Here is a 16,443-nt window from a genome sequence, read left to right as displayed (position 1 = left end):
CATGCTGAGCCTCCAAAGGCAGAGCAGCCAGGCAGGGTGTTAGTGATAGCCCAGGGCTCTGACCTCCATGGTACTCCAACACTTCATGAAAGTCCCAAAGGGTGTGCATTCCAGAGTGGAGCAATGCATGGAAAATACCTAGCTCCAGTGATGCTGTGCACATTTCAGGAGGGAAGAAAAAATGCTCAGGGCAATGTAGACACAGTGATTTAGTAGGAAACAGATTAAAGACACACGTGAGTGCATCTGTGTCCCAGCAGTTATGCCATACACATTTATAGGTAGATAAATATCTGGCAAAAATCCCTCTCTCCCCTCTGAAAGGTTATAAATCATGGGAAAGGCTATTATTCATCCTGCAGTCCACTCATTACATCCAAAGCTGTGTCAGAAGGTTACCAAACAGTGTACATCAGGAAGACTCGTGGGCTTTATCTCACCCCTGGGATGCATATACCACAGGGCAGTCTGTGAAAGAGGACTCAGGGAATGTATATTTGTCCCAGACATGGTTCAGGCAAGCCAAATGGCAGGAATCTGGATGGTTTTCCTAAAGCCCGTGTGTTTGTGCAGCCTTATTTTGACTCATCAGTATCTCCAGCATGCACATAGCTTAAGAGCCTTAGGGGCATTTACCTAAGGCTAGAGACCTTGGCCAGTACTGATGGATGGTGAATCTACAAAAATGCAAACCAGCTGTCAGTAGAGTTTTGAACTCCAGGTTGTTTCATTTCCAGCTGAGCAAATTTTCTCTTATTTCATAGGATACAGAGAGAACATATTCTCTGGTGCCTAAGCACCACTTCTTGTCCCTGCAATACAACAGAACAAATAACCTAATCAGGCCAGAATGCAAAGAATGCTGAAAAACTGGGAACACTCGGGATGTAGTTAGAGAACATTAAAATCTCCCCTGTAGCCTGGGAAGGCTGGTATTGCTGCTCCAATCAAAGTGCTTAGGGGCAGATGATTATGCCCAGTTGGAGAGACATCACCTGGAGAGGGAAGAAGTTATAAAACCTATGGAAGGAGATACACAACTGGGGAAAGGCAGAACTTGAAGTGACACAAAGAAGCAAGGAGAAGGTGAATGTTATTGGGCTCTTTTTATGGCAGTGGGAATGAAGAAGCAAGGCTCCATTAGGTGCAACGTAACCTAGAGCTGGTCAGAGAAGCAGAGCATGTGTTTTATAGCCTTTTCTTTCCTGAGATCATCCCCCTGCACTTTCTACTCCATCAGAGAAACCCAGTATCAGTGGCCTACTCACATCCATTACACAGGAAAATAGCTGGATCCAACCCAAACAGAAAATGGAGCCATGCTATGGTAGCAAACCTCCTGCCAGCTTCAGGGGAGATTGCAGTATTTGCTCTGTAGGTTTCTGATCCTCCTAAACACACACAGAGCAGCTCAGTTACATGCACACACGCATTTGTACACTTTGTGTTTGCAAATGATTTCTGATGTAGAGCCTCTCAGACTGCTCTGGGGAAATCCACAAGCTTGTAGCCTTCCCTGCATCCCTCTTGGATTACCACAACAATAACAACTCCTGAAGAGTCCCAGCAGCTTAGTTTGCTTTCCCACTGACATGCACGGCAGACACAGGCTTCTGGTCGAAGCTCCTCTTCTTACTAAGTTGCACAGAATTATTCCTGATATTTTTCCTGCCATTCATGCTCACTTAACAGATCTACAACCACAGGCTCTCCACTCCAGTTGGTTTGCTATAGCAATTGATGCATGGGATAGTGACTGGTTCAGGCTTTCAGGCCGTCCTACATGAACCTCCTCCACGCCTGTGCTGCTTAAAGAACAAACACCATGGGTGTGACTGCCCTGTTGTGAAGTGACCTTGAAAGGGACCAATTGAAATAACAGATTCTGGACTGGAACCAGTGGAGAAGACTCTAAAACTTTTACAATGCTGAAATACTCTAATGCTGCATTCAGTCTTGCTAGGCTCAGCTTCTGCTGGCAGATGGCTATTTTTCTTGCCTCCTCCCCCCACCCTTTTTTTTTTTACAGAAGGGAGAAGAAACACAACAGCAAAACCTTAAGTTCTCAAAGCCAAACAAAGTGTAGGTTCCTCCTGAAATATACCTGGGAGTAAGGTGGCTTTTTTGATGCCCGGTGGGGGTGGACCTCTTAATGTCAGTTTCCTTCCAGGGCATCACATACCCTATGTGGTATGCCCCACTTGGACACATATTTTCATGCAATCCCTAAAAGCTCAAGAGTTATGCAGTCTTTATTTATCAAACACAGTTGAATTTGGCAATGAAGTTTAAATGTCACAGAGTGCATCTCATGGACTTATAAACAGAGCTTACACAGGTAATTACTGATGCTTAGGGAAGCAAGCTAGAAAGAAGGATATCTTTCAGCTTTATTAAAATACATCTTGGGACAGGTTTTGAACAGCTTTCCAGACAAATTAATTGAAGGTAGAAAGCAAAAATAGCCTGTAGAAGGAAGAGTAACTGAGTTTCCAGAAAGCTTGTGTTTATTATAAAGAGACTAATTACTGTTTTGGTAGTCATTATGGAACCCATAATAAATTTCTGCTATATTGCTTATTTTTAAAGATTCCTAATTTTTTCAAAATATGCTTTTGCATAGTTGAGCACCTTAGTTACAGATCTCTTTTTGCTTATCCTCCTGTTCAATTTAGCCAGAAACAGTTCTTGCTCAATCAAGCTTTTCTACAACTCAGACCCAATATAGTATCACCTCTTGGAGGTTTTGTGATTATTCGATCAAGAAATGTCTTGGGGATTACAAACAGAAATGTCTGAGCCTTTCCTATTATCAGAGATGTTTATTCTCATTCTTCAGTCTATGTCTGGACAGCTCTTTTCCCTTGGTATTTAACAGACTACCTTTACAAAAATCTCAGCCCCTGTCCAGATGCACCCTGGGGAGCCAGAGTAGATATTCTACCCTATTGTTTGCACAGCTCCACCTAAAATCACTGTCAAGGCTAAGGGGAGGTCTTATTGCTGTCCTCAGCCACCTCATGGAAACGTACAGCAAAGAGATAGACTCTTCTCAAAGAGTCTAAGATTCTAAGACAAGAAGCAATTTGGAACACAAGAAATTCTGATTAGAAATCAGAAAAAAACCCCACATTTTTACCATGAGGAGGTTAAATATTGGACCAAGGGTCCAGGGAGGTGAGTAGAATAACTGTCCTTGTAGATACCCAGCTCTCAGCTGGACAAGGTCCAGAGCAACCTGATCGAGTTGGATCTGCTTGAGAAAGAGGTTGGACAAAATAGCCTCCAGAGGTCCCTGCATCCTAAATTATTCTGTGATTGTGTGATTTGTTTGATCTGAACTAAAGCACTCGGGATTGTCAGCTTCACCTGACATTTGCACCACATGCCTCAGCACACCTCCAAGAAAAAGGTGTGAGAAGAATCTCTTGAATAGCTGCAGGATAGTAAGGTGAGTGTCTCTCCTGCAGATTTTTGCATGTCAGCAAGAAGGGCAATAAATAAATCCATAAGGACTAGGGAAGAGAACAATGGTGGTAGCTAGGCCTGGTCATGGCAGTTTAGCAAACTGGATTTTACGTAGAAGTCCTCACTGCAGGCTATGGGAGCTGTAGAAATGGTTTGGGGTTTTTTTCTTAGAAATTATGTAGCTATCCTGTCTATAAAGAAAAATTTCCAAATGTGGGTTAAATGTAGGTGACAGCACTTCTACTCTCATATGTCAGAGGAGGCTATGAACTGGTTTTTCCCATCTAGCTGAATCCTATGCATGTTTTCCCAGGCAGAGTTTCTTTCTTTTAATCTGATGTGGAATAAAATTGCCTTCAAACACAGAACTTTTTACATGAGGGTTATCTTCTCTGTCAGAAAGCCCAAGGGTTTCTGAAGCTGGTTTCTAAGGATATGCACAGCACATAGTCCTTTCTGTGACAGAAAAGACAAAAGTTTGTATGCAAAGATAGTTTCAGTTTTCTGTTTCCCCAGATTTTCTCCTTGGGCACTGCAATAATTTCCCATTGTTGGAGATTTAAAAATCAAGATGGGCTATTTCTTCTCCAGTTCTTGCACAGCTATTAACTTTCAAGTGAGAATTTCATCGAGGGAACTCATTTCTGTTATTACAGAGAAGTTCAGAGTAGACTAGCCCAATAACCCCCTCTGGCCTTAAATTTTGTAAGAATTCACCTTTCTTCAATGTTAAGGAAATGTTGCTCTTTTTTATATGCTAAAATGTGAACTCTTTGGGGCAAGAAATGCATTTGCTTCACTTCTTAGTGAATGCTTGACATACTGACATCCTCTAAAGGTTACCACTGTATTAAAATTAATGGTCTAGAGGCCAGAAGCACCCATAACTTTATTTCTGCCTCTTGTGCAAACCCTCTCTTTAATTACTTAACTGCTATTTCTCTCTGATATAGTATTTTATTATTACCTACTTTTCCTGAATGCTCATCTGATTCATCTTAATGTTCTATTAATATCACTTGGAATGGGATAACAATCTGCTTGTGCTTCTCCAGCACCTTTCATCCTGAAAGGTCCAAGTGTGCTTAACAAGAGGAACTGGAAAGTAACTCATTCATCAGGCAAAGTCATGCAAGATATCAGACTGAGAAGATTACCTGACACAGCTAAAAGTGCTGAGGTGTTTGGAGGGACAGGTTTAGCCCATCGTCCTGTACTTAAAGAAAGTGCAAACCATCCTCTGAGCCTGCATGAAATTGCCATAGTAGGTGCCAATGTGATATGGGTGAAGCGTCAGAAGGATTCCTGAATGTTGTATGTTTTATCTTTATCAGATTCATCCACAGGGCATTCTTTGTTCTCCAAAAGACTGAGAATTGGAGTAAAATTCTATACAAGGTATATCTGTCTAAGGACAGGAAACACTGATGGGAGGCAAGATGATGTAGAAGTTCTCAGGGAAACCACTTCCATCAAAAGCCAAAGAAGTGATCTTCACATCTTGGTTTTGACTCAGCTGGAGCAGGGCAATGCCTGTGCTGGGAAGCTGGAGAAGAAGAGATCACCAAAATGAAAGCAAGAAATGATGATCTGAGCAAGTGTCTGTGCAGCCTCAAAGAAAGTAAATGAAGATCTGAGCACAGCTGGAAAGTGAGAGGAAAGAAGCTCAAGCTGAAGGTAGAGTTAATGCCCCAAGTGTCAGTGCTAGCACAAGAGGAAGGCAGATAAAAGGCAGACATGGAGAAAAATGCTGGATACCTGAAATCTAAGCTAATGCCAGAGCATTCAATAACAGATGTTCAGGAGACAGAGGAGACCTGGGGTTGGACTGAAGCAAATCAATCCTGCAGAGCTAGACTTAAGGGCTGACTGATATAATGAAGGAAGCGGATGGGCTGGAAAAAGATAGGAAGGACAAGAACAAAGGAGCTTTGTGGGACCCTATATAGGGATTGTGGAGGAAATATGAGCCACCCTATCAATGATAAAGGGGCTGTAGAAGAAGAAGAGAAATGGGTGATGGAGCCAACATTTCAGACAGGACCAGCAAGAGGCATGCAACTGTCAGGAAAGGTCAGCCTTACTGAGAGTAGCTTCAATTTGAAGTAGAGAGCAGACACCTGAATTGGAGTAACCAGGATCAGTTCTCTTCTCCTCCACATGGCTATAAGTGAGCAGTGACAGGAACAGCCCCAGCTGTAAGTCTCAACTCTAGCAGCCAAGGGATCCTCAAAGAGAAGCACAGCTGCTCCTCCAGCCTTTTTCTCCCAACTCTCCTCAGGAGTCGAGGCAGAAGTGCTCAAGTCATTAATGACAAGGTTCAATAAAGTTAATGCTTACTGCATCTGCAGGCCCACCTGAAAGAAGCTGCTACTGCAGAGGAGAGGACTGTGGAAAAAAAGAAGATGCAACCCTGTAGGGCCAAGTACAGCTCCTCCACCAAGGCCAACTGCATAACAATGCCAACTGCACAGAGCCAGGACGGAGGAGAACTGGCCAGGAAGCCATTCTGAAGGACCTGGAGATTATACGGGATCATGAGTTGAGTAACAATCAATAATGTTCTACTGTTTCACAAATAAATGAATGAATAAATAAATAAAGAGGGCAAACATCACCCTGGAATGTATTGCATATGTTATCTGTTAAAGGATTCAAAACGTTTCTGCACTGCTCAGCATTGACAACGACTCTGCTGGAGAGCTGTTTCCAACTTTAGATTGCACATTTAAAGCAAACTATGGACCATTTGGTGAGAGTCCAGAGGATAACATCAAGGATGATTAGAGGTCTAGAAAACATGCCCTGAGAGCAAAGGTAGAGTTGGGATTGCTTGGCCTAAAGATGAATAGGGCTTTAGTTGTCACTTGAACTCATAAAGACCTCAGAGGAGGAACTTGTACTCTATTTGCATGCAACTACTGGATAATATCTTAAATTATTTACTGCTTGAAAAAAGAGACACAGCAAAAATAATCTGTTGTCCTCCTAATGGGCAGGGCAAGAAGAAATAGGTTGCAGTAAGAAAGATGATCACCCTTAATAACTGGTTAGATCAGTCTTTGTCACCATTTTTGATGGGTGGACTAACTGATCTCGTGTACTGCTGCCCAGGTGAATGAATTAAGTGGATGAAGCTAAGCCCACACAGTACCAGAAGCTACAATGGTAGTCACCACAAATGACTTCACAGGCTGCAGCTACAGGAACATCTGCATCCAGTGAGGGTAAATACCTCCAAGTGCTCAGTGCACTACAAACTTTCAAGGTGCTTCTTACAGGGATCTCTTACCTAATGATACATACTTTTTTGCATGGAAAAGATGATCTCATGGCCTTATCTTACATGTAAACACACTGACAATCAAGCAATCCTTGCTACACTTCTGCTGAGAGTGACATGGCACAATGGGACATTGCAAAGACAGTTGCAGTCTTTGGCCTCTAAACTGGTAGAATATCAAGGGTTTTTTCCTCTCTCCTGGTCTGCAAAGTTGTTTTGTATGTGAACCTGCTGGTCTAAAACCTCTGTGACTCCATGGTAAACAATATGGCTGATAGTCCTGTTCTCCAACCATAATGGAACTTCCTTACAAAACTTTCTCAGAAATCTGTTCAAGGCTAAACTACTTCATCTTCCATGGAGCTTACCCAGTTTTTCCCCAGCACAGCCTGATTTTCTCCAAGAGACTCATGGCATTAGATACAGGAAACAACACATAAAGCCTATTTTTGCTTATCAGTCTCCCATTCTGCACCATTCCTTCCCTCACTCCCGTCCAGGGAAGCAGGTTAAACTTGTGTGACTGTTGTGAATGATGACACCACTGTTCAAGCTGCAAGCAGAGGGTGCTTGGATAAGGTAGTACATAGACCATGGGAGAACATGCACAGAGTAGTGACAGATAGGATGGGTGGCACCAAGGTCTGATGTGTCAATTGGTTTTTGGCCAAGAAGAGGAGGTGAAAGAAAACCACCAAAGAGAGAAAAAAAGAAGAAATGACACAACAGAAGAAAAGATGCATGAGGGTTTCAGGATCCAAGCCCTATAACTTGAACCAGTCTGCCCACCAACATTTTACCTTAGCTCATCACTTTTTACAGAGGGATATGGGGATAGCCCATTTATTATCCACACAAAATTCCAGGTCTTGCTGGATTTTTCCTCACCAGAAGAAAGTCATCACTCATCACTCTCCACTGCAAACAATGTAATCTGTTCCACTGTAACCAGGGATACATCTGAAAAGGATAAAAGGTCAGTCGTGAAAAGATGGGGGAAGCTAAGAAAGTCTTCAGCATCAAGCAATTAATTTTAGGTAAGTAACCCTGACTAACAGAGGAAAAGAAGAAAGACAAAGTTAAGAAGCTATTCTGTGAGTATTACTTGAGTCTGGTTTCCTTCCTATTTTGTTTGGTTTGGTTTGGTTTGCTCTGTCCTGCATGGATTCTACCTACAGTGTACAGCACAGCCAATGCTATTGTCCCGTCCACAACATTTCTAGGTTTATAGGATGTTTTTAGGTTTCCTCTTCTTCATGCAACTAGCTTTCATGAAACTTCTAGGAGTATAACGCCTTCCAGGTCTCTACTCTGCCAAATCTAGCTGAAATTAGCCACTAGACTTAGAGAAGGGCTGATGAACACTGCACGGCTTTATTCCTTTAGCAATCAGCTAATAAAAGGGATGGAGTGTCCACAGATATGGACCAACAGGGCTTACAGTCTACCTTATTATTTTACTCCAGTCCTGTGAGCGATGATAACGTGCAGCAGAAACATACGACACACAGCATTGCAGATTTTTGGCACAAACATATTTCTGACTTCTGGACTGGGCCAATGTTGAATGGAAAAATACCAACATGAGTAAAAGACTGCCACAGAGGAGGCCCTTGCTGTGAAAGGATTTTTGCTTGAAAGACAACCTGAATGCAATTCAATTTTGTATGAACAGAGCCCTTCCAGGAGCAAGTATTGCCTTTGGAAATAACAGTGACTCTACAGATGCAAACAATGGAGCAACATGCTTTTGCATTGCTTGTTCTGTCACTAACTGACACCAGCCACTGTTAATCATGGCATGAAATGTATATTTAAGAAACAGTGACACAAACACAGATAAGTTTCTTCATGAATCCTTTTATACAGGAAAAAGGGAAAGGAAAGAAAAGAAAAACTGCTCCTCAGGCTAGCTAGTGGCACTGAAATAAATGGGTCAGGCATCAGAATTTCAGCAGGCACAAAAGGTGAAAACTCTGTTTCCTGGAGCAATTAAAAGTCAATGGGATTAGTGGCCTTCACTATTATTTATAGAAACCCTGCTGTGTGCACAACATTATTGAAATACAGGGGTCAAGTGCCTGCTACTGGATGCCTACCCTTTTGCTGTTGAAGTTAATGGGAGCTTTGCCAATCAACTCTGTGGCAACAGAGTCTAAATCTAAAATAGATGACATCCTGGACTCCATTCAGTTGATGCCTCAAGCAGAGCTTTTGGCAAAGCCAAAAATGTTCTGCCTGCACAGTACAAATTTGATCCTGGGACAGAGAGGTGGACGGAATGTCACGGGAAGCATCTTCCCTTCCTTTCTGTCATAAATTACAATATACAGATTGAAGTCTTAAAGGCTGCATCCTGGCATCTCTTAGCCTTCAGTTTTAACAGGACTGGCTGTTTTCCAGCGAATGAATCTCCTTCTAATACTAAGTAAATGAATCCTGTGGGAACACATCTGTGAAAAGGACATGGATGGGAAGCCTGCACCATGATTACATGATTCAACATGTTTGAAAACAATGTCCTGATGGTGTATCTGGTTTGGACAGACCCCACCAAACACCAGTATTTCCCTTTCTGAATTTCCTTGGCTTTGGATGTGCTTGTGATGCTAGCTGCACAGCTGTTTCTTCTTCCACTCATTAATTATCACACTCAAGCTCTGAATTCTCTTACAGGTTACCTTTTCTCTTTGTCCCACTCCAGAAAAGAAATACCTAAGTCTCGTCATTCTTACAACATTGTAAATCAGAAATCAAGCATCCAAGAGATTTCCTCCACTCATCTGTGCTGCTGAGTCTGTAGGGTGGCAGTATTTCCTGGCTTAGTTCATGCCTTCTCTGCCGACACTACGAGGCAGGAGGCTAATGATGGCTTTTGCCTGTGCCTATATTTGTAACAGGAATGAGGCTGAGATTCTCACAAGTTATTTCAAGCAAGGCACGCTAATAACCAGACATTTGATGGTACTAATCATTCACTGATCCTACACAGGGATCTCAAGGATGGCATGTTAATCCAGACTGAATAAAAGTCACCTTAGCTCTAGAGAGGTCCTGTGTACGCCAAGTGCCTACATGGTGAAGATACTACATCGTACATGCTTGAAATCCAGACACACACCTGAAGAGAGATGGACTTCACTGGCCCTTTACAAAGAGCTACTGAGTTGTAGGGCTAGTACCTAGTGCATAGAATCACAGAATCACAGAATCACCAAGGTTGGAAGAGACCTCAAAGATCACCAAGTCCAACCTGTCAACACAGACCTCATGACTAAACCATGGCACCAAGTGCCACGTCCAATCTCCTCTTGAATACCTCCAGGGATGGCAACTCCACCACCTCCCTGGGCAGCCCATTCCAATGGCTAACATGCATGTCCTAATATCCATTATAAGCTGCCTTCCCTCCCAATTTCCTTAAAGGTCTTCATGGTCTCAGATTCATGAGCTGATGCCCCTGAAGGCTGGAGGGACTTGGTGGGAATGACAGCATATTTCCAAACATGTCTACTGAATACCATGCTAAGTCCAAGCTAGCAACCTGAAGGAAGAAGAGTGTGCAGTCTATTCTCTCTGATCCTCCTTAGCCAACCAATCCTATCTGCACTGACTTTTCAAATATCCATTTTTGCAGCACTTTTTCCCCAGAACAGAGACACAGAGAAATGCAGACAGGAACTGACAGGTAAGAGAAGATGTACAGGCACGCTGACAACCCAACAAGCACTCCTTGAGACACACGGATTTCCAAATTATCTCAGTTTCATTTAGGAACACTTTTCTATTTATTTTCAGCACAGTTAGCACCGCCTCTGAGATCCTAAACTCTACAGTGCTGCTAACTCCTTGTGACATGGGCAAATAGCTTATCTGCTGACGTGAAAGGACTTCTCCCCCACGTCTTTTCCTGCTACTCTCTCTGACTTGCCTTCAACTTGGAACCATACCAAATGCTGTGAAACATTTGTGAGAGCAGAGCTCATCTTAGCTTCTTTCTCTTGCAGAACATTGTCAGAAATCCAGGAAAACAGACAAAAATCTGTAAACACCGAGCAGTAACTAGAACAGAAAAAAAAATACTCCAGCATCTTGCATCTTGCTTTCTCACTTCCTTCCCAGAGCCTTGCTGTTCATTCCAGGGTCTCAGAATTAGCTGACACAGTGGTGCAGGACCTTCAGTCAGTGAAATCTTTGAAAATGCCGAGCAAGTCCTTGAAAGGCAATGCTATTACCAAGTACAGAGTTCAGACCATCAGCTTTCATTCTGTTAAGCTCTCTTTTCCAATAAAGGCAATTGCCTCTTTCAACTACCAGTCCTGAGAAGAGCTTGCTCTCCGTGGCCTCCAAATGGGAGTCCAGATGCTGTGATCACCTGGTCATCAAATCCATTCTTTGTCTGAATCTCTGGTTTCTCCCAAGTAACACGCAACAAACAGAACAGTTTGACAACAGTGAGCTTTGGTCCTTCCTATGGACCCCAGCACATTTTTAAATTAAAGAATCAGCTTACCCATAATAACCACAGACAAACATGAGGAGCTTAAGATACAAGCAATTCAGTAGCCTAACATACCATGAGTGTTGGGCAATCATAAATTAAAAGTGAAAATCCCTACTGATTTTGTTTTGCATTAGATATTAAATGAAACCTACTTGTGAAGCCAGATTAGTAAGAAACCTTTTTGACTATTGTGGTAGCTTGTTTTGTTTCGTTATTTGGGTGTTTGTTTTTTTTAATCAAAAAGGATTAAAATATCTTTTGGAGACTCACTGTCATTTTATCTGAGTAAATAAGCTTGGAGCGCCTAACAGTCAATTCATAATGAGGGCTTTTGTTCTTGGTACTGTGATGCAGCCCTGCAAATTTGCCCACAGCTGCAGCAGTTTCAGATATTTTTGACAGGTAAATAAAACACTGATTATATCTGCCATTGTTATTAATCTGTAGAGTAAAGAACTAGCAATTATATTTTGTTTCCAAGTGGATAAACTTTCCTGATCTTGGCAGGGGTAGTACGGAATAATGTGCATCTATGACATTTACAGTTGTGAGGGCCCAAAACTCAAAGTGTCTTTGCTCAGCCGTTGAGTTGGAAAATGAATGGGAATTAAAGGCTAAACTGGTAATAATCACTATAATAAAAAAAGAACAAGGAATTTGGGATTTAGCCCTACCAAAGCTTTATTTCAGTAAGGGCCAAATAAACCAAATAGCAGGACTTGACATCAGCTGCACTGATTCATCTCCCAGTTATTCAGGATTGTACTTCTAGGAGGCTGTGTCACTATCTGGCTGTGCTTTAAGACCTCATGATTCGGGCCTCCATAATGACTTGTGTTTCCCAGCTGCTGCAGGGCAAAGAGTTTCAGATACTCCTCAAACCATGCTGGTGAAGAAAAAAATGCTTGCAGAATTAGATACTGCTCAAGGACAAGTGGCAGAATCCAGCTGTAAGTGTCTTATTATACTGGTCAGAAACTGTGAGAAGCAAACAAGAGAAATCCTGGTGAAACTCTATTAGATGCCAGTCACGTCTGCTCTGCTTCTCACTCAGGTAAGCTGACAGATGGTCAGCAAATAGTCTCACTTTTACAATGCAACCTACACAGGTTTTCAGTATGAAAATTAGCATCCAATTATTTTCAAGCACTAATGTTCTCCAAGGAAGTGAGTTACCTCTATTTTAATCCTGCTCAGGTTCTATTTGCTCAGACATGTAAGCCAATCTTGCAGGTGCTACGTCTCGTGTACACAGGCAGAATAGCAAGCCAGAGAAGAGTACTAGAAATGTGGAATAATGTAAATTCCCAGGGAGTGAGTTGCATGGCTTCCAACTTTTCTTAGAAGAGAAGGGGAGGAGACAGTCAAGTGAGGATGGCATAGAGCATCTCCAGAAAATAATGATTTCCACCACCCCCATCTAAAAGCCTATGGTGAAAACTGTATCTCATAGCTATCAGTCAACTGCCTAAACTGTTAGAGAAGGCTACAGTTCATTGAGCTCTGATCTACAGGGCCCTTGGTATGACACATCCAGCAGGGCTGAGGATATGTGGATATTCAGATGAGTTGGTGGCAGACCCTGCAATTCCCATAAAAGAATAGGAACCCATTCCCCACCTCCCCACTCCCTATCACCATCATCCTTGGACTGACACAAAGGAAGGCATAATTACTGCATTACAGATGTGGGCAGCCTTGGGACAGGCAGAATGTATGACAGAGTGTGGCCACTCAGATAAGCACTGACTTTCCTTAGGAGACTACACAGGTCCATGAAGGGGAATGAAGAAATTAAACAAACCCTGTTTTTCTCAAGATTTCACCATATCACCTTATGTGCCAGGATCTGTGCCTAAAACGGAAATGAGCATCAGCCAACTCCAACCTCACAACTCATTCTTATGCACTGATCTTACTGTAACAGGACCATCCTGAGTTAAAATGGTTATTTGCACAAGCAGAGGTCTGTAGCCTTCCTTGCTGTCGGCAGCCGTGTCATGTTAAATACAAATGTTGTTACATACTGGTGTTCCATCATTGAATGGAAGTTGCCAGCCTGAAAATATGTTAACTTTTAATTGTCATTAAATAGGGAAAATAATGTCCAAGGGTGGCACCTTATGTTCTAGTGAGGTTGCATTTGTTTAATTCTCCTGTGTGGTGGAGGGAAACTTCACTGGCCTAATCTCAGCCTGTACCAAGTACCATCTCAAGCCTGCAGCTTCAGCATGCACAACTGCAGCCAGCAGTTTTTCTCCTCCAACTAGTGCAACGGGGAGCATGGGAACAGTGGCAAAACTGCAGAGCTCCTGCTAGCTATCCCCTGGGAAGCACTGATGAGGTGAGGCTGCCTCCTGCCACAGGTTTATCATACCACAAAGGCATGGCTCTGAGGCTGAGCATGGGCACCTGGGGTAAGGCTGGCAGGGAGCAGAAAGGGGCAGAGCAGGCCTCCACCTCGCATTTCCCTGGGAAACACCGCCGAGGTGCAGAATCCTGAACCTCCAAGGCCCGGGCAGAGGGCGAGCCCCTCTGGGTTTGAGGTCCTGCTCCGGGCAATGGGGAGACCTCCGAGCGCAGCAGCATCGGTTCCTGCAGGGCGAAGCATCACTGCTAGCGGGCGAACCGGGCTCCTGCCGCGGCCTGTCGCCGTGCCCCCGCCCCGGTGCCCGGCACCCTCCGCGGGCTCACCTGCTCGGGCCCCTGGAAGCAGATCCTGCAGAGCGGGGTGCGGATGCCGCTGTCGACGCTGCTGCCCAGCGAGTAACGGTCCTCCGCCTTGCCCTTGCCGAAGTCATCCGAGGAGGTGCTGCTGGGCAGGGAGGCGGGCGGCTCCCCAGCAGGGCTGCCCCACTCCTCGGCGCCCGGGCTGCCCACTCCGCCGCCGCCCGCTGCCGCCCGCCAGCCGGGCCCGCGCCCCCCGGGCGGTGCGGCCCCCCCCGGGCCGCCTGCCGCCGCCTCAGCTCCGCCGGGCATGGGGAGCGGCGGCGGCGGGGAGGGCGGCGGCGGGGCGGGGGGTCTCCGCAGCAGGAAGACCTTCAGGTCATTGAAGAGCATGCGGCAGCGGCACTTGAGGAGGCCTTGGTTTCGCAACATCTGTCTCGGACGGAGGAGCCCGCAGCAGCAGTAGCAGAAAATGCCCGCGCCGGGTGGTATTAACATGTGCCTTTCCTTGGCAGGCGGGGACGGGCTGGGAAAGAAAAGAGCAGGAGCCGGGCGGCCCGCGGCCGGGGGGGCTCTGCTGCGGCCTCAGTGCCTGGGATGGGGGGCTGCTGCGCTGGCTGGCGGGGAAAGGACAAAAGCAAAGCCGAGGGGCGAGGGGTTTAAACCCCCGACAGCCCGCTGGAATCCGGCGAGGATGACAACTGGAAAAAAAAATAAAAAATAAAAAAAAAATCCAAACCCCAAACCTAAAACGCCAAACTCCCCCGCCTCTGCGCTCCTGGGGGATTCTCAACCCCCCTCCACAAGTTTGTTTAGAAATCGGCGGGAGGAGGAAATAAATCTCCCACGCCCGAGGGTCCGGGGGCGCGGGCGGCGGGCTCGGCAGAAAGCCCTGGTCGGCTCTCCCAACTCCTAAGCCTGTAAAAAAGAAGGGTCCACGTCTCCGGTGGGTGTGGGGAGAAGGGAGAATATGGTTCTCTCGACAGTATTTGGCATCTCAAGTAATTTTCCTTTTTCTTCGATGTTTTTAAAATATTTTTTTTTTCTTTCAATTAAAAAATAAAACCCGATCACACGAGACCCCGTGTGCACCCAGACAAAACAGCAGCCGGTCTGGTTATCAAAATGCAAAATTGGTAGCTGTTGTTGTTATCAAAATTGCCTCTTTGACAAAAAAAAGACCTTCACATTGTTTGTGGGAAAACACCCTACGTTTCCAACACTGTCTTCCCAGGTGGCTTCAGATTTTCCCGTTGCCTTTAAAAGATTTCACTGTAAATATTAAAAGTCCTGAATGAAATCACTAGCATTCAATGAGCTTAATCCCAGATGCACTGAGATAAATATATTTTTATATATATAATATATATAATATATATCATATATATTTTAATATATGTTTATATATTCTGACCTCCTCTATTCCAACAGCTGTCTGGACCACACCAAAAAAAAAAAAAAAAAAAAGCAAAAATCAAAGCGAAATTGGTGAGGGGAGGTGGCTGTATTATTCCCTAAGCTGTTACCATCCTGGACCAAAAAAAACCCATCGAAATAGGATCTATTCTTCGCATGTAATTGACCGGGGAAACGTGGATCTTACATGGTCACGTTTCTTTTCCTCCTTTCACAAAACAGGAACGTCATCAAACGCATTGGCAGCTTGTACAGACCATTGTGGATGGCGAGGCGGCCAGGGCTCTATCAGCAATTGCAGGGACCTCCTTTTGATGCATTGGACGAGGCAGCTTCTTTCTCTCCACCACCGTCCCCACCTTCATTTTCCTCCCCTTCTGTCCTCCTCCTCTGACTGTTGTTCTCTCTCACAGGCATTGACATTCAACCATCGCAAGTCTGTCGCACTCTCGCTAGCAGAAATGAAAAAAGAAATCGGAACAGATAATTCTCTTCTTCCTCCTAAAAGGCTCTGATGGAGCACAATGCGCCAGACACACGGGGCAGCATGGCTTATTTTTCGTGCGGCTCCTGCCGCTTTGGCAACATCGAGCTGGTGTGTGCGTGTGTGCCTTTCTCTCTCAGCAGCAGGCTCCTCTGTGCTCTCCCATCCGGCTTGCCGTGATGATGTTGCTGTTGCTATCTCCCTTGGATGCAATGGGGAAGGCAAATCGTTTGCAGTGCAAGCGAGGATTTGCAGGAAGGGAGGGTGTAACGTGGCCGCACTCTCCTCCCTCCCCCGCTTTCAAAAAAAAAAAAGGCAAAAAGCAAAAAGGCAGGGTGGAGAGGTAGGGGGGGGAGGGAAGGGGGGGAAATCGAAGGGAGAAATGGGGCCCTCCCCAAGCTTTGATGCCCCGGGCTGCCGGTTGCCTGCAAGAGCCCACGCCGGGGAGGACGGGAGGAGGGGCGGGGGAAGGGGCTGGGCGGCCGCTGCGGCTTCAGCACCAGGAGCGGCGGACAGCTCCAGCGGGCGGGGCGCGGCGGCTCCGCGCTGATCCGCTCTGCGCTGCGCGCCCCCGCCAGCCGTCCCCCGCTACCCCCGGGAGCCCCACTGCCGGCCCTGTTG

At 45.1% G+C, this 16,443-nt stretch overlaps 1 protein-coding gene across 2 annotated transcripts in view; it reads right to left on the bottom strand.

The window, feature by feature from the left end:
* Window positions 1-16,207, bottom strand: part of MARCHF4 (membrane associated ring-CH-type finger 4) — a 110,774-nt gene extending 94,567 nt beyond the window's left edge. The window contains exons 1-2 of one of the 2 annotated variants that reach the window (XM_068138913.1): window positions 15,526-16,207; window positions 13,950-14,623 (exon numbers count right to left, since the gene is read on the bottom strand). In XM_068138913.1, coding sequence (XP_067995014.1) covers window positions 13,950-14,420 — 471 coding nt within the window. In that variant the 5' untranslated portion in view covers window positions 14,421-14,623; window positions 15,526-16,207. Of the gene's footprint in view, window positions 1-13,949 lie in introns of both variants that reach the window. The other variant, XM_068138914.1, reaches the window with a different exon arrangement.
* Between the last annotated feature and the right edge of the window lie 236 nt (window positions 16,208-16,443).

This window comes from Melanerpes formicivorus, unplaced genomic scaffold (genome assembly GCF_026170545.1).
Source record: "Melanerpes formicivorus ecotype bairdi unplaced genomic scaffold, bMelFor1.0.p_v2 SCAF_5, whole genome shotgun sequence".
NCBI lineage: Eukaryota > Metazoa > Chordata > Aves > Piciformes > Picidae > Melanerpes > Melanerpes formicivorus.
The sequence above is the reverse complement of the archived record's forward strand: the minus strand, read 5'-3'. Positions and strand labels throughout refer to the sequence as shown.